The 24,973-nt window shown below is 35.0% G+C and overlaps 1 protein-coding gene across 4 annotated transcripts in view; it reads right to left on the reverse strand.

Annotated features, from left to right (window-relative positions):
• Positions 1-24,973, reverse strand: part of LOC136039230 (protein O-mannosyl-transferase TMTC1-like) — a 327,626-nt gene that overhangs the window by 122,275 nt on the left and 180,378 nt on the right. For all 4 annotated transcript variants that reach the window (XM_065722793.1, XM_065722801.1, XM_065722775.1 and 1 more), the window contains one exon: positions 18,655-18,844. In XM_065722793.1, the coding sequence (XP_065578865.1) occupies positions 18,655-18,844 (190 nt within the window). The remainder of the gene's footprint in view (positions 1-18,654; positions 18,845-24,973) is intronic.

Consider the following 24,973-nt stretch of genomic DNA (forward strand, 5'->3'; position numbering starts at 1 on the left):
ATCAGCATAAAAATCAAATTCTTTTGATATATCTATTGATATTAAACTTCCGTTTCTTAAACTTTCAATTACTATTGAGCCAGGTCGCTCCTTACTACTCTTCGTTACCATGAACTATTTGAAACGTGGAATTTGTTTTTTTTTTTTTTGCCAGAAGAAAGATCAAGGATGCGTTTTTGTTTGTTTGTTTTTTTCCCAGGGGTTCTTGTTCGACCCAATGTTCCCGCAATGTTTCTCGCAGCTATTTTGTTCAGCATAGTTGAACGGCTCGATAAATATGCCTTTGAAGTTAACAAGACCCCTCAAAGCCCCTGGGGAAATGTATTTAAGTTATAAAATTTTTTCATTGTTTAGATGTTGTATCGTTATTGGGAAGTATGCGTACATTTTTAGGAGGGGTAAATTCTGTACTAAGGTGATTTTCTAAGGGAAGTATTTTTTATGGGGAAGAAAGTTCCCAGGGGGTGAACTTTACAGGACAAATTTTACACTGGGGAAATTTGCCAGAACTCTTATAAGAAATTTTATAAGAAAACTAAATTTTGTCCCAAGTAAAAAAAGTCAGTTTTAATAACGTCCCAGCTCTTTAAGAACAACTACTGAAATCCAAGCTTCGTTTAATTAGAACAATAAGAATTTTTTTAAAAGTAATAAAGAACCTTAGCTTTACGAGTGAGGTATTGAAGAGGGAGCAGCCCCCCTCGTATACACAGTAATTTCTATTCTTTTTCAGTTTTAATGTTACTCCTTACTTTCAGTTGTAATAAACTTTTTTTAATTGAATCAAACAGTTTGTGGTAACAAACTGTAAGTAAGGAGTGGCCCGGCTTAATAGTAACCGAAACTCTAAAACACAGAATTTCAATACCAATAGATGCATCAAAAGAATTGTATTTTATGCTGATTTTAAGTATACAAATTTTATCAAAATTAGTCTTACCCATCAAAACTCGTGAGCCTCAGAAAATTTGCCTCATTTCAAAAAAGGGTGAAATACCCCCTAAAAGTCATAGAATCATAATGAAAATCACACCATCAGATTCAGCGTATCAGAGAACCCTACTGAAAAGGTTTTAATTTCCTATCTGCAAAAATGTGGAATTTTATATTTTTTGCCAAAAGAAAGATCACGGATGTGTGTTTATTTGTTGTTTTTTTGTTTTTGTTTTTTCCCCAGGGGTGAGCATATCGACCCAGTGGCCCGGAATGTCGTGAGACGGCTCATTCGAACGAAAATTAGTGCGAAAAGTTTGAGTGCCGTTTTCAAGTGACAGAAAAACTGGAGAGCAACTATGCTTCTCCCACGCTCATTTTTCCCAAGGTCACCGGATCAAAACTTTGAGATAACCATTTTATTCAGTATAGTCGAAAAATCTAATAGCTATATGTCTGAGGACGACTTAATCCCCAGCAGTACCCGGGGGAAGGGCAGCAAGTTATGAAACATTGTTTATGGTGGGGGTTGGGGGCTATAGGAGAAGGGGTTACGTGGGACGATCTTTCCATAGAGTGATTTTTCATAGGGGAAGAGAATTTTTCATGAAGGGTACGCCGATTTTCCCACCACTATTTTAAAACGACCAGAAAATAAATAAAAAAAACAAGCTTTTTCAATTGAAAGTAAGGAGCTACAACAAAACTGAAAACGAACAGGAATTATTACGCATATAAGGAATTTAGAACCCCCCGTCAATACCTCGCTCTTTACGCTAAAATATTTTTAGCAATTTCAAAAGACCAATTTATTCTAGTTAAACGGCCTTTGGGATTCAAGGGTCAGTTTTACAAATTTGGAACAAAATGTGAACTTTAGTGCAAAGAGCGAGGTATTGATGAGGGGGGAACCCCCTCATATACGGAATAATTTATGTTCGTTTTAATTTTTATTGTTGCTTCTTACTTTCAGTTGAAAAAGCTTTTTTTTTATTTAATCAAAGACAAGAGATGGACTAGTCCTGATAGCCACAGGAGCATCACCATTTAATTCTAGTTAAACTGCGCGCTTTAAATCCGAAAGGCGTTTCTTTCAACAAAAGTTAAAAGTCAAACCGAAAAATACATATCATTTAGTTTATATTGCTCGATGACATAAAAGAAAAAAAAGTTTTGAAATACTCGGTTCTATTTAAAGCTAGCTGCTATGTTGAGCTTTTTTTCCATCTTTCCTTGAAAATGATACGAGGGATTTGTGGAAATTATATGCTTAACTATGGTTCTGTTTCCTTTGATGTGTTGAAAGTGCTAGGAGGGTTGGTTTCATTCACACAAAATTGCTGAATTGTTTTATCATATCCCTCTAGTCTGGATTTGCAGGTCGGACAAGACTCTTTGGTTTATTTTATGGTTAGTTTATCCTTTCCCACAATATGAAATAAAACATCATCTTGAATATCTAAGAACTGATACTTCTAAGGAAAATTTCTTATGATGAAATTTTCATTGGCATTAAGTTAAAATAGTAGCATCTTTATAGGGGGTGCCAACAGATAACTTTGTAATTCAAAACTATAACCCTGGAAAACTTCGGTGAATTCAGGAAAAAAAAATCCAATTTTGTCCAAAAATGGATTTGGAAAGATCTCTATCAAATACTCATTCTAACCGTAAACCCCATTTAACAAGATTTGTTTTTTTTCAATTCATTCATCTTAAATATCCAAAATAATCTCCTATGTTTTGTCTCAAATGCCTAAAACGAAAAAGCTTTTGGAAGAGCATGGAACCCTATCTAGAAGGTGATAGTAGTAATATTAACATGTGAAATAGTGTAGCTAAACGTATTAATATCTATTCGGTGGAAATATTTTTCAGTTAAACCCTGATTGCCCGAGATGGTATTCATCTCCTCCTATATAATTTATCTCCTCCTCCTTCCCCCAAATTCGAGGTAAATGAAAGGGTTTTAGGATAAATCTGAGTCAAATAGAACACAAAGTCCTGATTATTTACATCGACAAAATCAGTGTTTCGGAAAACTTACTTTAATGTTTGAACCAAGTATACTGCAAAATAATCAAATAATTACATACATAAAAGTGATTCCATGTCTTCAATCAAATCATGAATGAATTTAATTGGCCTTTACATAGAAATTAAATGAAAAAAACAAGTTTTTTTTAACTGCAAGTAAGGAGCGACATTAAAACTGAAAACGAACAGAAATTACTCAGTAAATGAAAGAGGTTGTCTCCTCTGCAACGCCTCGTTTTTTACTCTAAAGTTTGACTCTGTCACAACTCTACTTTCTAAAACAATATTAAAAAAAACTTTAGCGTAAAGAGCGAGGCGTTGCGGAGGGGACAACCTCTTTTATATACGGAGTAATTTCTGTTCGTTTTCAGTTTTAATGTCGCTCCTTACTTGCAGTTAAATATACTTGTTTTTTCCATTTAATTTCTGAACGTTTATGAATTAATGCATGTTTTGACTTTAATTAAAACAAATTAAAACAAAATTTGCATATTAATTTTTTTTTGCTGCAGTTCGTTACCACGAACTGTTTGAAAATTATTGTAATTGATATGTAGCCGTCTAGTTTTTTTTGTAATCAATTTATCATTTAGTAAAGAGGAGAAAAATTGAATTCGAAAACGTTATTTACAAAGATTTATTACTCTGACTATGTGAAAACACTATGGATCGGCAACTTCCCAGGGATGTTACAAAATTCAATTTATGGCATATAGGCATAGTGGCCTGAAAACGCATCTGTGAAAATAGGGCAAGTGAGACTATCTCCTTTGCAATTAATGACAATCAGGATACAGGAAAGAATGAAGAAGAACAAAAGGCAAAAAACTCAAGCCTGAATGATGCTTAGAAATATTTTTTTCACGTAGATTTTTTTTTCTGGTGAACAAAATTTTGGGTTGGATCTCTTGCCCAAAAATCAAGGGATTTGAATGAGCACAGGTGTTGTTTTTTTTTCTTTAAGTATTACAAAATGCAAAGTTGAAGATAGTGGTGTTCTTTGACTCTAAAACTCTAACCATTTCTACCAGATTTAATAGGAAAATTGTATATTTGTCTTACAAGCTTGTTTAGGTTTGATCAGCTATTAAATTGAGACCCATTCTTGAAGTGCAACCCCCCACCCCTCCCAGAAAAACCTTACTTCCATAGCTTTCATAAGGCCTACTCAACCTTCAAGCTGTTTATGGCTTCTAAAGAAGAAATTCCATTATTTCCATATACATAAGGGTAGGATAAGGGTGGACTTCCAGTTAAGGGCTTTTTATTAGACAAGAGAGTAAGCAATATCAATCTAGGGCTGGAATAATTGATTTTCGCATTGATTCTATATTTGTCATCCTGCAGAAAAAGAAATGTTTCTGGGTGTTTATAATGTCCTTAACTATGAAAATGTGCTCAGGCACATTTCTTTAGAAAAATTTTCTTCTTGGATTATTTAGTAATCTAAATGGTTTGTTTAATTAAATAGTTCGTGGTAAATAACTGTAAGCAAGGAGTGACCTGGCTCAGTAGTAACCGAAACTCTAAAAAATGGAATTTTGATACCAATAGATGCATCAAAAGAATCGAATTTCATCAAAGAAATCCTAACCATGAAAAGTTACGAGTCTGAGAATATTTGCCTTATTTTGGAAAATAGACGGGAAAACCCCTTAAAAGGCAAATAATCTTAATGAAAAGCACACCATCAGATTCAGTGTATTGGAAATCCCTACTGTAGAGTTTTCAAGCTCCTATCTGCGCAATAGTGAAATCGTGTACTTTTTGCCAGAAGAAAGATCACAGATGCGTGTTTAATTGTTTTTCCTACTTTGTTTCTAGGGATGATCGTACCAACCCAGTGGTCCTAGAATTTAGCGGCAGGGATCATCCAAACGGATATTGAAAGTTCTAGTGACCTTTTTAAGTGACCAAAAAACTGGAGGGCAACGGGCTCCCACGCTCTTTTTTTCCCAAAGTATCCGGATCAAAATTTTGGGATAGCAAATTTGTTGAGCATAGTTGAAATAGCTAAGAAATATGTCTTTGAGGACGACTTAATCCCCCGCAGTCCCCGGGGGAAGGGCTGCAAGTTATGAACTTTGCCCATCAAACAGTTCGTGGTAACGAACTGTAGTAAGAAGCGACCCGGCTCAATAGCAACCACAACTCTAAAAAATAGAATTTTGATATCAATAGCTACATCAAAAGAATTGCATTTTATTGCTGATTTTAAATATATAGGTTTCATCTCACCCAAGTTTAGTCTCACCCATCAATAGTTACGATCCTGAGACAATTTGCCTTATTTTAGCAAATAGGGGGAAACAACCCCTAAAAGTAATAGAATCTTAACGAAAATCACACCATCAGTAAGGAGCGACATTAAAACTTAAAACGAACAGAAATTACTTCGTATATGAAAGGGGCTGATTCCTCATCAACGTCCCACTCTTTACGCTAAAGTTTGACTCTTTCTCTCAACTCTACTTTTTAAAACAGTAAAAAACTCTAAACTCCAAAAAGAATTTGATTCATCTTTCTCAGACTTTGGTAATAACCTCAAACACCTATTTCAGATTCTGATGCACCATTGGTGAGCTGCTAGTAGTATCTGTATCTGACTGAATCTTGATAAATTCCCACTTTAAATGGCTCTGACTCGAAAAAGAATCTGATTCATCTCTCTCAGACTTTGGAAAAAACATAATTCACCTATTTCAGACTCTAACATACCACTTGTGAGCTGGTAGTAGTGTCACTGTCTGACTGAATTTTGATAGTTTCATACTTCATATGTTTCGAACTCTTAAAAGAATCCAATTCATCTCTCTCAGTCTCTGGTAAAACCTAATTCACCTATTTTAGAATCTAGTGTATCAATTGTGAGCTGGTAGTAGTGTCTTTTTCGGACTTAAGCTTGATAAATTTTGCACTTCATATGTCTCCATCTCTGGTAATAACCTAATTCACCTATTTCAGACTCTAGTATACAATATCTAGTAAATCATGTCTGCAAAACTGAGTACATAACATTTTGAGCAATACATTTGATTCAAAGAAACGTAGGTTCATCGAGCTTTGTGCAAAACAGAGTACCAAAGATTCTTAACCACACATTTGATTCAAAAAACGTATCTTCATCTAGATTTGTGCAAAACAGAGTACAAAACATTTTGAGTTAGCTTCTTTGAAAATTCTAAGTCCAAAATTTCCACGTCCCAAAAAACCTAATCGACAAAAATAAAGTTAAAAAAGTGGGCCTAACTTGGTGGAGGATACTTGTGCAACATGGAGGTGGGACATGAATGAACATAAGTCCCCCATAAAAAACTGCCATAGAGATAGATTCACTGGTAGTATAGATCACTGGTTAACTTTACTCAAGCGCATGTCATAAGAAAACAGGAGTAGAAAACAGACATCTCGCTTTTTGATTCATTAAAATTATGTTCGTATTGTAAAATATGCCCGATTTACTTTACTCAAGGGCGTGTCACAAGACTAGTTTTTGTCAACCCAAGTTTAGAATTTATTCACATAATTGTTATGACGTTAGTATTAAGTATTATAATAACTAGTCATTCCTCTTATTCAACGAAAGTCGAATTGAACTTAATCATGTCCTGACAAGAATATGTAGGTCTTTCACCGAAATTTTGTGCTATAACGGTTATGATATTTATGTAGGACGACGCTCCAGAACACTAACACTACTTTCGTATAGGAATTCTGTCGAAACTTCCCAGTGTAAAATTTCTTTTGGAAAGTTCATCCCCAGAAATTGTCTCCTCACAGATTTTCTCTGCATGAGCCCCACCCAAAGTTGAAAAGACCCTCCCCCCTCCAAAGAAAAGTGTCTGTATACTTCCCGATAACAAATACTAGGCAAATACTCCCCTTTTTTGCGCTAAATATGCAAATAATAGGCAAATTCCATAACTTAGAGCCATTTCGCCACGGGCTGTAGGGGCTACGTTACCACTACAAGCATATTTATTTGATCTTTCAACTATGCTGAACAAAACTGTAACATCAAAATTTTGAGCGGTTGATTTTGGAGATAAAAAGGGCGTGGATATTTGCCCTCCAATCTTTTTGGTCACTTAAAAACCGAATTAAAACTTTTAGTTTCCGTTCAAATGCACCTTCTTCCGATCATCTAGGATGATTAATTCAAAACGATCATTCCTAGAAAAAACCCTAGATCATCCCTAGATCTTTCTTCTGGTAAAAAATGCAAAATTCAATATTTTTATATAGGGGCTTGAAAGTTCTAGAATAGGGCTCTCTGATACGCTGAATCTGACGGTGTGATTTTTATTATGATTCCTTGACTTTTAGGCGATACTTCCCCTTTTTTGAAGATCAAGGAAACATTCTCAGGCCCGTACCTTCTCATAGGTATCACTGAATTCCATGGATCTTGGTGACTAGTAATCAGCATAATAAGCCAATTCTTTTGATGTATCTATTGATATAAAAATTCCATGTTTAGGATTTTGGCCACTATTGAGCCAATTCGCTCCTTATTTACTGTTCGTTACCGCAGACTGTTTGATTGCAGGGTTCCCAGGATTGAGATCTGCACTTTCTTTTTCTGAATGATGGATACTTTTTTCTATCCTCTTCTTTACTCTTTGCCTTGTACAGGTCAAACATATTTTCAATATTCAAAAATGGAGACAGATAATTTCTGGAGATTAGAGCCCTCGAATAATGGGACTTTAAAGTCAGGAAAGAGCGAAGGCTTTCTTTGGTATATTTTCATTAGACCTATTTCAGGTTTATCTCTCCTGGGTTGAATGGGGTAGTGGAACTACACCATACTTGGTTATCTTTGGAATCGTTCCTATCAGTTCTTTTTCTGTGATGCCAAAGGTAAAAAAAATCAGGTTTTGCAGACAGTTTCTGCTTCCTCTGTGCTACTCTTGGGTGTTTCCTGATAGTAAGTTCTTCTTACCTTCTAGCTCACTTCTACTCTCCTCCTTTTCCTCTAGAAAATTTCCCGAGTTTTCCCGAGTGAAAAGTCGGAAAATTCTGCCTGCTTGTTTTAGTTAGCACTAATGACAGCATTAACGTTTTCTCTAGAACGATTTGCATTTGCATTTCCCTGGCATCGCTTGGAAAAAACTGGACTTTTGACCTTTTGCTTTTTTATGAAATTGGACTTGAACCCTTTTTGCAAAATTTAAAAGTCGGTCAAAATTAAAGGTAAGCCAATTTTGAACAGAAAAATCTATAGATGGTTTTCGAGCCCGGGGGTATCCGATGGAATTTACCGTGGGGAATATTTTCGGGGAGGCATTAGCCTAGAACGAAATGTCAGGACGGACGTTTAGTTTCCAAAATGGAAATTCACTATTTTTTTATTAGATCATGCAGATGCTAGGATTTGGCAAAGGACTTTTATCATGTCTCACTGATTGGCATAGAAAGGTCGTTTTCCACTGCAGCAAAGTTGTAGTTCAATATTAAAATTCGAGTAAAGTCTGTGAGATTTTAAAATCTTATATAAGAAGTATAATTTTTAAAATCCGTGCAAATATTCTTGGATTTTTTTTAGTCTTTGGAATTGAGACATAATTGAAATTTGATTATACAGAATTTTGATTAAATTGTCATAATTTTAAAATTTCACTATGTCTAACAAGTGAATTATAATTATTTTGAAAATACTTAGTTTAGTTTCTAAATTGACAAGCTCTAACAAACTCCATATGTTCATCTCTTGTTTGAATGCTTTCAATTTTTGGCTCCGAAATTTTCCAAGAGATATCTTCAAACAGTATCAACTTCTTTTTGTTGTAGATTCCAACTTATTGTTTTCTATAGAGATTAGTATAAAAAACTCTATAGTTGTCCCAGAGAGATCTGTGCACCTCATAAATCTTCATGCTTTTATCTTCAGTTTTGAACTTAGTGGTGACACATATTTGCACAAAATCACCTCTTAAAATACTTTATCTTTGATATCTAGAATGATACTGTGGAAAAAACTTTTTTCTTTAAAGATTTTGTCTCTCATATTTGCCTTCAATGCACAATTTAGGAATAACTGCTAGATTTAAAATTTTGCGATTTGCAAAAAATTATGCTAGATTATAGAATACGGTCTTTGCAAAAAAATAGAAGAAAGGGGTGAGCTTATTATTGTAAGATTCAAGATTAAAACATTAATGTAGGATTAAAAATATTTTCCCAAGAAGCGGAATATTTAAGCTCCTGCCCTTTTTTTTTATCTGCAATGAACCGTTTCTTTTCAAACAGTTCGTGGTAACGAACTGTAGTAAGGAGCGATCCGGCTTAATAGTAACCAAAACTCTAAAAAATTGAATTTTGATATCAATAGCTACATCAAAAGAATCGCATTTTAATGCTGATTTTAAATATATAAGTTTCATCAAGTTTAGTCTTAGCCATCAAAAGTTACGAGCCTGAGAAAATTTGCCTTATTTAGGAAAATAGGGGGAAACACCCCCTAAAAGTCGTAGGATCTTAACGAAAATGACACCATCAGAGGTGTACAGACGTTTTCAGGGGGGATTTTTTTGGTTTTGGGGGTAGGGTTGAGGGAGGGGGCTATGTGGGAGGATATTTCCTTGGAGAAATATGCCATGGGGGGAAAAATTCAATGAAAAGGGCGCAGGACGAATCTGGTCACGTTAGAAAAAAACGTCAAATTAAGAGTTTAATATACAATGCTGGGTGTTCGGAGCCTCTCTATTATGGAGTATAATTCGAAAATAACACAACTATACGAGCGATAAAACATATATACCACAACCATAACTCAACTAACGAAAGAACTGCTAAGAGATAACACAACTATAAAGCGAAAACAGGTGAAAACTAACGGGAAAATAAACGAACTAAGAGGTGGAAGGGGCCCAGAGAAAAAATATAATCCTTTTTCAATTTTGAGCCTAACTTCCGCAAAGGAGTAATAATGTCAGAAGCCCCGAAATACCGAATTATTTTCTTTTCAAACAGTTCGTGGTAAGGAACTGTAGTAAGGGGCGACCCGGCTCAATAGTAAACGGAACTCCAAAAAACGGAATTTTGATGCTAAAAGATACATCAAAAGAATTGAATTTTTACGCTGATTCTAAATATATAAGTTTACCCTACTATAGAAGTTTCAAGCTCCTATCTACAAATACCGAATTATTTTCTTTTCAAACAGTTCGTGGTAAGGAACTGTAGTAAGGGGCGACCCGGCTCAATAGTAAACGGAACTCCAAAAAACGGAATTTTGATGCTAAAAGATACATCAAAAGAATTGAATTTTTACGCTGATTCTAAATATAAAACTTAACCCTACTATAGAAGTTTCAAGCTCCTATCTACAAGCCTGAGAAAATTTGCCCTATTTTGGAAAAAAGGGGGAAACATCCCCTAAAAGTCATAGAATCTTAACGAAAATCACACTATTGCATTTGGTATATCAGAGGACTCTATAGCAAAAATTTCAAGCTCCTATAATAAAAATGTGGAATTTTGTATTTTTTGCCAGAAGACAAATCACGGGTGCGTGTTTATTTGTTTGTTTGTTTTTTTTGTTTTTTTTCCCAGGGGTCACCTTATCGACCAAGTGGTCCTTGAATGTCGCGAGAGGGCTCATTCTAACGGAAATGAAAAGTTCTAGTGCCCTTTTTAAGTGACCAAAAAAATTGGAGGGCAAATAGGCCCCCTCCCATGCTCATTTTTTCCAAAAGTCAACAGATTAAAGTTTTAAGATAGCCATTTTGTTCAACATAGTCGAAAACCATAATAACTATGTCTTTGGGAATGACTTACTCCTCCACGATCCCTGAGAGAGGGGCTGCAAGTTACAAACTTTGACCAGTGTTTACATATAGTAATGGTTATTGGGAAGTGTACAGACGTTTTCATGGGGATTTTTTGGTTTGGGGGGTGGGGTTGATGGGAGAGGGCTTTGTGGGAGGATCTTTCCTTTGAGGAATATGTCATGGGGTAAGAAAAATTCAATGAAAAGGGCGCAGGATTTTCTAGCATTACTAGAAAAAAAACAATGAAAAAATAAACATGAAAACGTTTTTTCAAATGAAAGTAAGGAATAGCATTGAAATTTAAAACGAACAGAGATTATTACGCATATGAGGGGTTCTAAAAATACTTTAGCGTAAAGAGCGAGTTATTTAGGAGGAGATAAATACCTCGCTCTTTATGCTAAAATATTTTTAGTGATTTCAACTATTTATTCTACGGCCTTTTTGATTCAGGGGTCATTCTTAAAGAATTGGGACAAAACTTACGATTTAGTGTAAAGAGCGAGGTATTAACGAGGGTACAAACCCCCTCGTACACATAATAAAAATATAAGAATATAAAAGTTTGTTACGTAAGTTAATTCTTAAGGTACGTATATTTTTTACTAATAAAAACGTTCGTTGAATTTTAAAAGTTCTAGTAGCCTTTTTAAGTAACCGAAAAATTGGAGGGCAGCTAGGCCTCCTTCCCCACCCCTTATTTCTCAAAATCGTCTGATCAAAACTAAGAGAAAGCCATTTAGCCAAAAAAAAATTAATATACTAATTTCATTTCAATAATTTATGTGCGGAGAGCCAAAATCAAACATGCATTAATTCAAAAACGTTCAGAAATTAAATAAAAAAAACTAGTTTTTTGTACTGAAAGTAAGGAGCGACATTAAAACTTAAAACGAACAGAAATTACTCCGTATATGAAATGGGTTGTCCCCTCCGCAGTCCCTCGCTCTTTACGCTAAAGTTTTTAATTGTTTTAAAAAGTAGAATTGTGGCAAAGAGTCAAACTTTAGCGTAAAGAGCGAGGGACTGCGGAGGGGACAACCCATTTCATATACGGAGTAATTTCTGTTCTTTTTAAGTTTTAATGTCGCTCCTTACTTTCAGTACAAAAAACTAGTTTTTTTTTATTTAATTCATAGAATAAGGCCGAAAGCACAATATGCAGAAAAACAAACTTGGATATACTAGACATAATTGCTATGAGACTGATCGTTGATGCATGTTAAACTGTTTTTGGGAAGCCTGGAAAGAAGGCAAGAAGACATTAAGAAAATAATTTCCAATAAAACTTGTGTAAACATTTCTTATCCCGAAAAACAAATATGCCAATTGATTTTCTATACATTTACTAGGAATATATTTAAAAGGAAGAAAGCTTTGATAAAAATATATAGCAAATTAGATTAATGTAAGCACATTGGTGGTTTGAAATATACTGCTAAATAAAACAATGATTTGCTGGAAATGTAAGCACCCTTTTAATCTTTTAACATAAAACTGATCAAAGAAACAAGAATTTAAAGGCGAATATATCAAAATCAAAATACAGTTTGCTTTCACCAAAGGATAGATCCGACCTCTATGGAGTTCAATAAGGCGGCAGCCTCGCTGTTATTGCTAGTTATTTTTCGTCTTAAGGTTATGCTTGATTTTATTTATACTTTATTGACATTTTAGGTTTTTTTTCTTATTCATGGTGATTTTCTAATATTTCTAAGTTTGAATAATATAATTATTAGACTATTGTTTGTTTTAAATTTTACATATCACCCTATACCATTCTTGGAAGTTTTTTTTTCAAATAAATTTCTATTCATTTCTAAATTGATAGTTTTTTATTTCGTGATCATAATTTTCTGGTTAAGTTACAATACTGTATTTCAATCTAAATTTTAGGCAAAAACTTGAATAGGAACTGGCAATTTTCGATTAACCATAATTTTGTAAAATAATTGTCTAATAATATTTTTCTTGGAGATTTAGAGGGGAAGTGTGTTCAAAATGTATATTGAAAAACTGTATGACCTTTGGTCTCCTATAGTCCTAAGGTCATCTTAACATAATTCCATGGACACCCTTGAATATAAGCGTATACTATTTTATTTAATAGGCATTTTCAAATTCTGGTTCGTTGTAAATGTTAGTGTGTTGAAATGAATTATTACTGGGATTATTTGTCAAAGAGTTTCAATTTTGTTATTCTTATACAAAATAATGTATAATTCAATTTATATTTTTTTTAATTTTCTAAGGATGCTTTCTTTAAACAACATTTTAAAGTATTTTAAAAATGAAGAGTATCTTTTTGGAATATCTCATGTAAGATTATCATACTGCGGATGAGAATTCTACACCTATCCCTATTGGATACAAAACTAGTTGTTTAAAAAACGGCAATGCAAAATAAATTTTAGTCTACCTCCAATTACCCTTTCGTTTTACCATCCGTTCATGAAATTTTGGGGGGAATAAAAACAAAAAAATTTATTTATTTATAGAGCCGGGATAGAAAGGGGGAAGTCCAAAGTGTGGCTATAAAATAACCGGAGTGGTGCCTCTAAAAAAACAACTACGAATTCACCAAAAGAGAATAACCGCAGGCTGTGTAGTTTGAGGCCTCTTCTTTCGAATATAGCTCCTCCCGTCTCAGTAAAGAAATTATTCTGGCCATGGTATTCGTTTTTATAAAAGCTGATGATTTTTTTTTGCCGGAAAAATGATAATTTTCGGAAAATGGGAAAAAAGTTCCGAAGAGTAATAGAATCTTAATAAAAAAAACACCATATCTGATTCAGCGCATCCGAGAACACCCTACTGTAGGGGTTTCATGCTCCCTTCTGCAAAAAATGTGGAATTTATAGATTTTGCCCGAAGAAAGATCGTGAATAAGTGTGTCCCAGAGTGAAACATGCATTTATCTGAGAAATGCGCATCTGTCATCTTTCTTCTGGTAAAATATACAAATTCCACGTTTTTCAAAAGGGAGGTTGAAACTTCTACAGTAAGGTTCTCTGATACGTTAAATTTGATGGGGATTTTTATTAAGGTTCTATTAATATTAGAGAGTGTTCCTGTTTCGAAAATCAAGAAAGCTTATTTAAATGCATCATTTTCCCGACAAAACAAAATTACTAACTCTTATTTAAAGGAAGGCCATGGGCAGACTAATCTGTTTACAGACAGGGGACGTGCAACATTAGAAAGAAAAAGCTTCTCGTGATCGTTCTGTTTTGGCGAATTGGTACTTCCTTCTTGGAAGGATCAGTCCGGTCATTTTATATCAACACCTTGTACACAACAATTTCTGATAGTTTTAAATTTTAATTTCCATCTTTCCTTCCAATCCATAAATTATGTTTTGTGCATCTAATTTCTGTTTGGTTTCAATACTAGATCCAGAATTACTCTATGCGTGTGGAGCTTTAGAACCTCATCAAACCCATCTATTTTGATGAAAGCGTAACTTTTGCAGAACAATAATTCGGTATAGCAAACTCATTTAGTGCATTTGCTTTTCAAAACAAAGTCTGATCTTCAAAATAATTCTCCGTAATAAAAGGGAAATTTTTGCCCTCTCAGAATTCGTACCACACGCTTCAACCAAATTCCATCTATATACCTGCATGCATTCTGCTCAGTGAAAGTAGGTTAGAGGCTTAAGTCATATCCACTTGAATGTTTCTTTAATTCATCTGAAGCAAGTCTTATAGAAAGTTTGATGGTTAATCTAAAATGTTTCTTAGGGATTATTCATAGAAGAACCATAATAAAAGAACCTAAATGGATTTTGTGCAACAGTTCCATAATTACTTTTACTTGTTACTGAGGTGAGGCACAGGCTGTTTAATCCAACTCAGCAACAAGAATACACTGAGAAACATTCTGCCACTCTCTTCGGGCTATTCTTAGGCGGCAGGTAAGTTCCACTACGATTTGTCCCGATTGCGTCGATACTCCCAGAATCCACCTAAGGACTCGAGGTCTTTCTTCATTGTATAATGTCATGATTCAGTTTGATCTCCTTGCCTTTTCTTCAACTGGGAAGACGACTTAAATCTAAGGACCACTGGATCGGTAATCACTTGTACGTTGTATAACTTGCTCAAACCATCTGAGCCTTCTGCTCTTAATGATAGTAAATAATTGATGCTTAGATTCCTCTTCATTGTCTCCACCGATGTTTCAGTAGCAACAAATCTTCCAATTTTTATCAAGGCCACTAGCAGCCTTGCCGCATCGCTTTCCAAGGACAACTTAGTATAGGTTTTTTTTTCTTTTGGTCCATCAGTTCTATTATGTTTCATCAAAATTTTGTTGATCCATGGTTCCCCAAGACATTGATTTGTTGGCATGGATTTACTGCCCTTCTGCAGTTGTCCTCCCATTGATAATTCTTCCAAGAAGATCTTTTGCTGTATCATCTATTTTAATTCATTACTTGGAAAAGGTTTGTAACTGACAGGGCGTTTCTACATGCTGATAGACCTAGTGCGATGTACATTTTCCTCATTAACATTTCTTCACTGCTCAGTTAAAAATTGCTGTTTTACACACCAAAATAATGATATTCGGAGGTTTCCTATGGATTGATCTCCTTTGCTCCTTAAATAGGTAGACATATCTTTAAATTTTTATTCGAATGACGACTGTTTTAGTAATAGTAAAATATTGTTCACTATCACCACTAAGAAGCAAAATACGCCTGTGTGACGTTCAATTTTGGGAAAAATGAAAAGTTTTATATTTTGTACATTGCTCCTCTAAGGTTATCACCATGTTGGATCTTATTGTACATTTTTCATGAAGTTCACGTGCCATTATGGGGGTCTAACCTTTTTTCTTAACCTCAGTCTTTGCTAGATGTTTCAATAAACTACTTTAAAATTATGAAATTTGGGCTATTTAGGACCACCATGAATGATAGATTTGAATTTTATAAACACTGCGATCAAATCTTTCGTTTTGGAGATAAAGTTTCTATTGGCAGGGGTCGCTCTAAAAATCGATTCTTTTGATGGATATGTTGTAACAAAACTATGTTTTTCGAGTTTCGACTGTAATGAGCACAATTTGCTTCTTACTTGCAAGTCGTTACTACAAACTTTTTGATTCCCAACAAAAACAAGTTTCCATTTTTAGGTGACAAAAAAAAAATACAATTACTACAGAGGAATGATCTCAAGAAACTATATAGTTAGCGTTGAGTAGAGGAGAAGTCGTCTCTTATTGTCTTCAAAAAATAAAAATATGGAATAAAAACGATACGAATTGGTATCCCCGGGGCAATTTTAGGCTGTGGTGCAAGGCTGTGAAAATGTCAGTGCGAAAGACAAATGTTGGGACTTGAAAATTTTTTCTTGATTTGTCTGGGACTTATAGCTCGAGCTTGACGAATTTTCTTTTAGCTTTTGGAAGAAGCTATTTAAACTAAAAAGTGAGAAGATTCAATAGAAATTTAACCGACAGGTACCTAAGGCTAATAACAGTTTCTTCAAATAAAAACACCACTAATCTAGATTGTCGGAGCCAGTGGTCAAAAACTTATTGGAGAAATTCTGATTGGAAAGTACTATATGCCTAAATATTTCCAACCAGATCTGGATGCTGTCACAAGGCTTGAAAAGAGCGTGGGCGTATGGAAACACATCCCCTGATCCCCTAGACCTAGATACATGCTGCCTAAGGTTTAAGCTACTGAGAGGGCTGTCAAAGCTTGGCTAATTAATTGAGTTGTTAAGCTGGTCTTTAACGGACTATGAGTTTACTTCTAATTCTACAGATTGAAAAACCTAATAGTCTTTTGATTAAAGTTAAGTGATAAACACCTGCTTATTTCTTTTTAATGGAAATTTGGTGGTGAATGCTAATTTTGGAAGGAATACGCTGCAATTTTGGACTTTTTAATCATACAGTTTGGGAATCCTTGCATGCATTTAGGTAAAAATACAAGTCGTCAGATGCCAACTTTTCTGCTGCAAATTGGTTATGAGATATAGACCTAGTGGGGTTTTGGAAGGACCATATCCAACTTAGTCCTTGGTGAAGGTCTAAGCTGTTGCTTGTTTCAAATTTTAACAAGGTTCTGCCTGCCAATATTTCAGCTCAAAAGTTGGCAGTCTGGGGGACTAAGGGCACCTTGGACTTGACTCGTTTTTACACCAAACCTGGACCTGCTGGCATAGAGTGTAGAATTAACCTTGTTTTACATCAAATCACAGAAGTTAGCTCATTGTTCCACTGAATGAGAACATGGCTCATTTTTGCACCAAAGAAAAGCTTAGCTCATTTCTTAACCGCCTCATTCTAAAGCTTAGACTTGGCCTGTTTTGCAATAAGTCAGAACTTAGTATTCCCTTGTACCACATCACTGAATTATCGAAGTTTGATTTAGCTTTATTTTGTACTGAGTCAGGACTAGGGAGGGAGTCTGTATTTAAAATCAATCTACAAAGCTACTAAAAAATACTGAACGTTTTGTGTTTTGGTGGGTCTTGGTCAAAATCGCCTCCTCCCTTTTTCTGTGTAAGATCTAATATAGCTGCTTGTAAGTTTTTTTTTTCTTTAGGCTTGGAATTAAATGACAAAACCAAGAATAAATATATTTGCCATGAAAATGACAAAATCGTCTATATTGTATGTATGTATGTATTTATTTATAGCCCATCATACATAATAATGAAGTGATGAAGTACATTGAAAAAAAAAGGAAAAAAATAAGAAAACACAACATATCGTAATTACATTCGAAAATACAAACAAAAATAATTCCACGTCAAATAACAACATTTTGCCATTCATGGCCGGTTTGCTTATTGCACATGCGTACAATCAGCTTAGCTAACTTAGCACACGGATCAGACAAGGTATATTTTCTCATCAAATAGGAGTTGCGGGTCCACGGAGGAACTCGCAACAGAAACTTAGCAATTTTGAAGAAAATGCGCTTCATCCTAAGATGGTCAGATTCACTAAATATAGGGTTAAATGGTACTAAATACAGGTGGCAGGATGACACTACTGTAAATCCTCGCAAGATGGGCTCTATTCAAATGAAACTGAGAACTAACAATTGTACCATATGCACGACGGATTTTCGTTTCCATACTTTCAAGCATCAATAGCCTTGTTTTCTTCAGATTTTTTCCAATAGGAAGGCCAAGATAATTCAACTTAACACAAGGCTTTACTTCTGTACTATTCAGATCTATAGATATATCTTCTGATCTAATCGCATCTATTTCATTAAAAATCAAAACATCACATTTTTCAGCATTTAGGGAAAGTCCAATTTCACTGTAGTTTTTACATATCTCCAAAAAATATTTTTCTAGCCCACTGGTAGTCCTACTATTATTAAAAACGTCGTCTGCATAGCATTATATCGACAAATCAGTACCTTTATATATACAGCACGAAAAAAGTTGGCACTGAGCTAGAAGCGTTGCATTATTATAAATCGTGGGAGAAGTAACCGCACCCTGCTTATCCCCGATATAAATTGGTAAATCATCAGTCAGAAAATTGCTTCCAGGTATATGTATTTTTGCTTTCATATGGTGGTACATGTACAAAAGAGGTCTAACTAAGTCTAGCGATACACCACGGTTCAAAAGCTCATTCATTGCTTGGGGATGCAACAACGAATCAAGTGCTTTACAAACATCGTAGGTTCCAAGCGCTAGAGTACCACCGGAATTATCTGCATCGATCAACAAATTGCACAGACATTTTAGAGCATGGAAGCAGCCAACCTTAGGCTGGAAGCCAAACTGGCGAGGAGGCATGTAACAGAAAGAACGATGAATCAGTTCAAAAAATAATTCTAAGCAAAAGACAATATGCTGCAACCTTTAATTTTAAGGATGGATAGCCAACAAAAGTGGTAAAAAATCCATAGAAAAGGTCCTACCTCTCCTTTACGTATCAATTTCCATGCCAAAGCTCCAACTATCCCATAAATAGTTATTGATATGCCGCATCGCATATCCAGGAACGACTCAACCAAAGGAACTGTTCCTAACTGCCAATCGTAGCTGAGCCAAATAGGACATATTAATAGGAAGGCATTTAATATTGGAAGGTATGACCACGTGAAAAACCTAAAAGAATTTGAATTATAAAGCATTATGACTGTACCTAAAGTAAAAATATACGTTAAACAAGACTACTACTAATAAAACTAAACAACCACGACTACTACTAATAAAAATAATTCATTTCTTACCAACTTACAAAAGGGAAAAAGTTGGAGTACAAAGGAAAAAATTACAGTTAATCCAAAACACAAGATAAATAAAAAACACAAAAGCAATTTAAAAAAAGCGTTGGAAAATATCGAAGAATTAGGAAAACAGATGGGTAAGACGGTTATTAGGATCAGACAGATTATAGCATCACAAATTAAATTAAAATTAATGTTTCTAAAGAGAGAATAATATATGTGGCTAAATACTGCTACTACTGCTTCTAAAAACAACTCACTACAGCACCAAGTGACTTGAGGCCAACGCAGTGACGCACACTCCTGCTCTATCCCAGATAGATACCAAATAGTTATCCTTCGGTTCAAAAAATATAATTGTAATTAGAGTAAAGGTTTAAAATAGCAATAATAATCCGTCCAAACCCAGCATATTAAAACTCTAGAAGTTTCCTCGATTTTAATAATTTTCTGAATTTCACACTTTAGGTTTATTCTTAATATCAAGGAGTGTTTGAAAACAAAAAGAGCTTGGATTTAAAAACAGAAACCACGGGCCATCCCAAAGAAGTGACTTATGGTATGCGAAATGAACTGCAATCCAAAAAATGAGACGAACTAGTTAAATTAAAAAGATATTTACATTTACTAACATTTAGCAATAATCCAGTGCTTGCAAATACAGTGGCTACAGATCAGACAAAACGCGCAAAACCAGCCTTAGTTTGACTGATGAAAAGCTGTTCGTCAGGATAAGCTATGTCTAATGAATCATGCTATGTATAATGAATCAGGAGAGGCAAGGACTATGTACGCCAGACAAAACACTTTTAATGAAAACATTAAAGATAAGAGAAGAGAGACCCCTTCCCTCTCTTTGTCTAACCCTATATTTAAGTGGTATATGTGAAAACAAATCCCCACTTCCTTAATTTTACCCTAGATATGAGTTCGAAAGCCATAACTTTTGAACAAGAATCACAGAAACATTTACACCAACTTGAAAAGACCATACAACAACGACGCTTGAGTATAATAAAACTTAACCTTGAGTATTGCAAATACTAGCGGATGCTTCAATTAAATCAAGGGTGCCAAATTAAAGACTATAATGACTTCGAGTACCTCCCTGAAAATGTTGAGCTGAAAGACAATGAGCAGATTGAAAACTTGAACCGGGCCTGAATCCGAACTGGTTAGCACTGTAGTTTAAAAAAAACTCATAACGCGAGGAAGTAATGCAAGCTCTATGCTCAACTACAAGAAACGAGCTGAAGTTAAATATAATTTCTTTTCTCAAATGCAAGTAAAGAGCAACCTTAAAAGTTTAAACAAGCAGAAATTATTTTTATCTGAGGGAGGCTACCCCCTTCCCTACCGCTAAGGCTAAAACTAATATTGTTTCTTATTCCAAAAAAAAATACAAATTTCGTTTTAATTATTCCTCTGCGGAGAGCCAAAATCAAAACATGCATTGATCCAAAAACGTTCTGAAATTAAATAAAAAAAAAAAAAAAGTTTTTTTAACTGAAAGTAAGGAGCGACCTTAAAACTTAAAACGAACAGAAATTACTTCGTATATGAAAGAGGCTGCTTCCTCATCAACGCCCCGCTCTTTACGCTAAAGTTTGACTCTGTCTCTCAATTCTTCTTTTTAAAACAGTAATAACCTAAACAGTATGGACCTTATTGGTCCATTTTTTAGAGTTTTGGTTACTATTGAGCCGGGTCGCTCCTTACTACAGTTCGTTACCACGAACTGTTTGATTCAACGATCCTTGTGTTTGCAGTCGTTCTTAAGGATTAGGACCAAAAGTGAAACCTTAGCGTAAAGAGCAAGGGTTGAGGAGAGGACGACTTCATACAGGGAATAATTTAATTCATTTTAAGTTTTAATATCGCTCTTTACCTTAATTTTAGGGAACTATTTTTTTATAATATAGCTTTCATATATGTTTTTTTTTTACTTACGATACTCTCAGTTCTTTGAAAAAATAGTTTTAGTTTATTCAAAATGAGAGCCAGTATTTACTCCCCCCAGAAAATATCCACCCCTCACTGAAAGCAACCCTCTGAAAATATTCCGTGTGGGAAATACCCCAGAAAATACCCCTCCCCGCATGAAAACACATCCCGAGAAAATAACCCTCGGAAAATACCTCCCCGTGGGAAATACCCCTGATAATTCCTTCCACCCCCCCGTGGAAAACACCCCTGACGCGCAAAATATAGCAGCCAAAGAGAAAATAAGAAATAGATACTTAGATATCCAAAACAGTTTTAGGACAGGGTCTGGTTGGTCTCCAATCACTTTCGACTTTTAAAAAAAGACTGAAACTCTCAAAAAATGTCTGTATGTTTCCCAGCAACGAATACTATCTGTATCCACTGGACAAATTACAAAACTTACTGAGCCTTCAGGTAAATACAGAATTAGCTCTAATAGAGAAAAGAGGGGAGGTGGAGGTAAAAATCGAATTATAATCACGAGGGCCGGATCCAGAGCTTTTTTTGAGGGGTGGGGGGTATTTTTTCTGGGAGATAAACATTTCCACCCCTCACTGAGCATGCAGGTAAATACAAAATTAGTTCTAAGGAAGGGGCAGAGCGACAGAAGGTAGAAATGGATATTTCATCCCTCATGACTTCTGGGAACATTTCTGTTCTACGCTGTTACTATGAAAGTAAAGAGTAACATTAAACCCAAAAATGAGCAGAGTTTATTCCGTATAGAAGGGTGAATGCCCGTTCCTCATCCCCACCTCCACCTTATAGTCGTAGAAAAATCGGAGGATACTCACTTGATTCGAAATTGAGAGTTCTAGTCCTTTTTATATAAGTCGAAGGTGATTGGAGACCAGCCAGCCCCTGTCCTAAAAATATTTTTCATATCTGGTCCTTTTGTTACCCATTAAGGCATATGATTGGTATTTGGAGGTACCTATTTTATACTTTCTCTTTTGGCTGCTCAATTTTCAGCGGGGTGATTTTACAGGGCGAGGGGATCTTCTATGGGGAGCATTTTTCCGGAGAGTACTTTTGGGGGTATTTTCCACGAGTAGTGGGGGTATTTTCCGGTTGGTATTTTTCAAGGGTATTTTCCACTGGGCGGTATTTTCCGGGGTGAGTTTTCTAGTGGGGGACATTTTCCGTGGGGGTAAATTTTCCGAAAGAGTGGGGGTGGTAAACCCCTAGACCCGAAGTAAGATACTTTGTATAAACAGGGTAATTAAAATTTGAACAAAAATCTTGGCATTCTTAGAATGTCACCAGCAATATGAATGCCACAGTAAATCTTTGTGTTTAATTTTCTATTGAGAGATGCCATCATGCTTAAAGGCTTTCTTGCATAATTATTATGCTCAAATTTATAGGCCATTATTATGCTGCAGAAAAATAAAAAGCCTGACTTATGGACGAAAAAATTTTTATCGTCAAAAGATTGAAGGGAGATAGCCAAAAAAGTGGATTTTTGTGATAATGAAGAAAATTAAGAAGAGACACAATATTTGTTTTGGAGGAGTTTGCTTTAGGGATTATTAAATTTAGGATTAGGGATTAGAGATTATGGGATTAATTACACTATACACTGGATAGGTGTCTTGCCACCCTCGTTTTAAGTGGAACTGTTAGCAGATATATGGAATAAAAAAGCTGTTTCGCCTTTTGACTGAAAAAGCAGTCAAAATTATAAACTACAAGAAAGCTTGATAGTAATTTTTCAAAATGGTGGTTCTATTCCTAATACATTTTAACAGCTACTCTTTTTAACTTAGTATTTTAATCGACAGGATTGTAGTTGAACTGGAATGTAATCCTTGGAAGTTAGTAATTTCATTCACTTCATTTGAAATTCAATTTGGAACTTAGTTTCAAGATCCTAGTAAAATCCCCTTCAAGAATTTTTTCCTAGTCAGTTCCTAAGAGTTTACACATTTGTTTCAAGACTGTAGCTATTCCAGATATATTTATGCTTCTGGAAGACATTTATCAAGGCAACTTTGTATCCTTGCGAGTCAATTAAAACTACAATTTTGTCTTCAGGGGAAAACTACCCAATCGGTGCTTTAATTGGGATTATAAACAATATACTGAGTCTATACTGAGTATCCAGGTCTTCAAAGAACATAGATAAAATGTTTTGGGAAGGTTTAATTTTTGAGGCCAAATTGAGAAGGTGTAAAATTAAATTTAACAACACTATTTATTTCCAGATTAAATATTGTTGAAAATTTTTCTAGAACATACAAATAGCAAGCCAAACTATCGATTCTTAGAAAAACGGAAATACATATAAAAAACTTAAATGAAAAAGACTATCAAAGTGTTTGTGGTTACGTGGTTCGAGCGTCTTGATCTAGAGTATCGAGAGAGGGCTCGTTTGATCGGTAATAGAAAGTTCTATTACCCTTTTTTAGTGACAAAAAATATCGGATGGCAGTTTGACTCCTCCCACCTCCCGTTTTTACCCAAAATTGTCGATTCAAAATTTTGAGATAGCCATTTTCTTCAGCATGGTCAAAATTTTTATAACTTTGGGGATGACATGAACCCCCCCCCCCACCGCCCCCAGGGAAGGGTTGCAAGCTATGAACTTTGCCCATTGCTTACATATAGTATTGGCTATTGTGAAGTATAAAAATATTTTCGAGGTGGGTTTTCTGGTTGAGGTGATTAAGTGGGAGGATCTTTCCGCGGAGAAGTTTTTATGAGGGATGGAAATTTTCCGTGGGAGGGGACCTGAATTTCCCCGCATTAATTGAAAAGCTATCAAAAAAGTGAATACAAGTTTTTCAACTGAAAGTAAGACTTGAAAAGAACAGAAACTATTACATATATGAGGTGGTTGCCCCTCCTCAGTACTTCGCTCTTTACAATAAAGCGTTTTTGAATTTGTATAAAGCTTATTTTTATAATTAAACGGCTTTTGTGTATCAGGAGTCATTCTTAAATAATTTGAACAAAAAGTCAAACTTTAGCGTAAAGAGTGAGGAGCTGAGGAGAGGGCAACCCCATCATATACGAAATAATTTATGTTCGTTTTAAGTTTTAATGCTGCTCATTACTTTCAGTTCAAAATGTTTTTTTATTTTTTTTATTTAATGCCTATAAAAACGAGCAGAGTTTAATGAAAACCTTCTTCCACAAAACAAGTTTTTTCAAAGAAATGTAAAAAGCTCTATGAAGCCAAAAATGAGTAGAAATAAATTCAAATAATCTTCCAAGTGTAAAACTATCCCAAATTACCATCAATAAATGAATGGTTCTGAAGCATGGGTGCTTAAAAAACGGAAGAAGATTTCCTAGAGGTTTTCCAGTGAAATTGCCAACAGATTGTTTTGGGTATCCGACGGACTGACACTATTTCAAACAGTAGGCTGTACAAAAAATGTAGTTCCATCCCGTTTTCTAGGCTAATAATTAGAGATAGGTTGAGATGGCTAGGGCAAGTTTTATGGATAAGGGATGGCAGATTGCCAAAGCGTTCCTTTTCGGCCGACTTCCTACGGTTAAACGAACATGCGGTTGTCCTCAGGTGGGCTGAGTAGATTCTGTAAGCAAAGACTTAAGGGAAATGGGAACTCCCTAGGAGGACACAAATAGACAGGCTTTTAATTTCATTTGATTTGAGAGGCTTTGATTGGGATGAAGGAGAATCGCATGTTGCTATGTTTTCCTCAAGTGGCTTGAAAGTGCGGTGAGCTACTAATAGAAATAGTAGCAGCACTTTGAATTTTTAACTTCGATGGTCGTAAAACTAGCCTTAGATATAAAATCAAACATTCCGTGATAAAGAATTTAAGCACAGAGCTTCGCGTGCTAATAGTAACAGAAACTCTAATTGACGGAATTTCAGGAACAATCAGATTCCAAATACGCAAAATTAATTAAGAATAAAGGTAAGATTCAGGATTTATCAGCATGAATGGATTCCCAGGTCACTTGAAAGTCAAACTAGTTATTTAAATGTGACAGATTGAAATATACAATAATAGAGATTCTGAAAGCAAGCTCCCTGACACCCATA

This window comes from Artemia franciscana, chromosome 2 (genome assembly GCF_032884065.1).
Source record: "Artemia franciscana chromosome 2, ASM3288406v1, whole genome shotgun sequence".
Taxonomy (NCBI): domain Eukaryota; kingdom Metazoa; phylum Arthropoda; class Branchiopoda; order Anostraca; family Artemiidae; genus Artemia; species Artemia franciscana.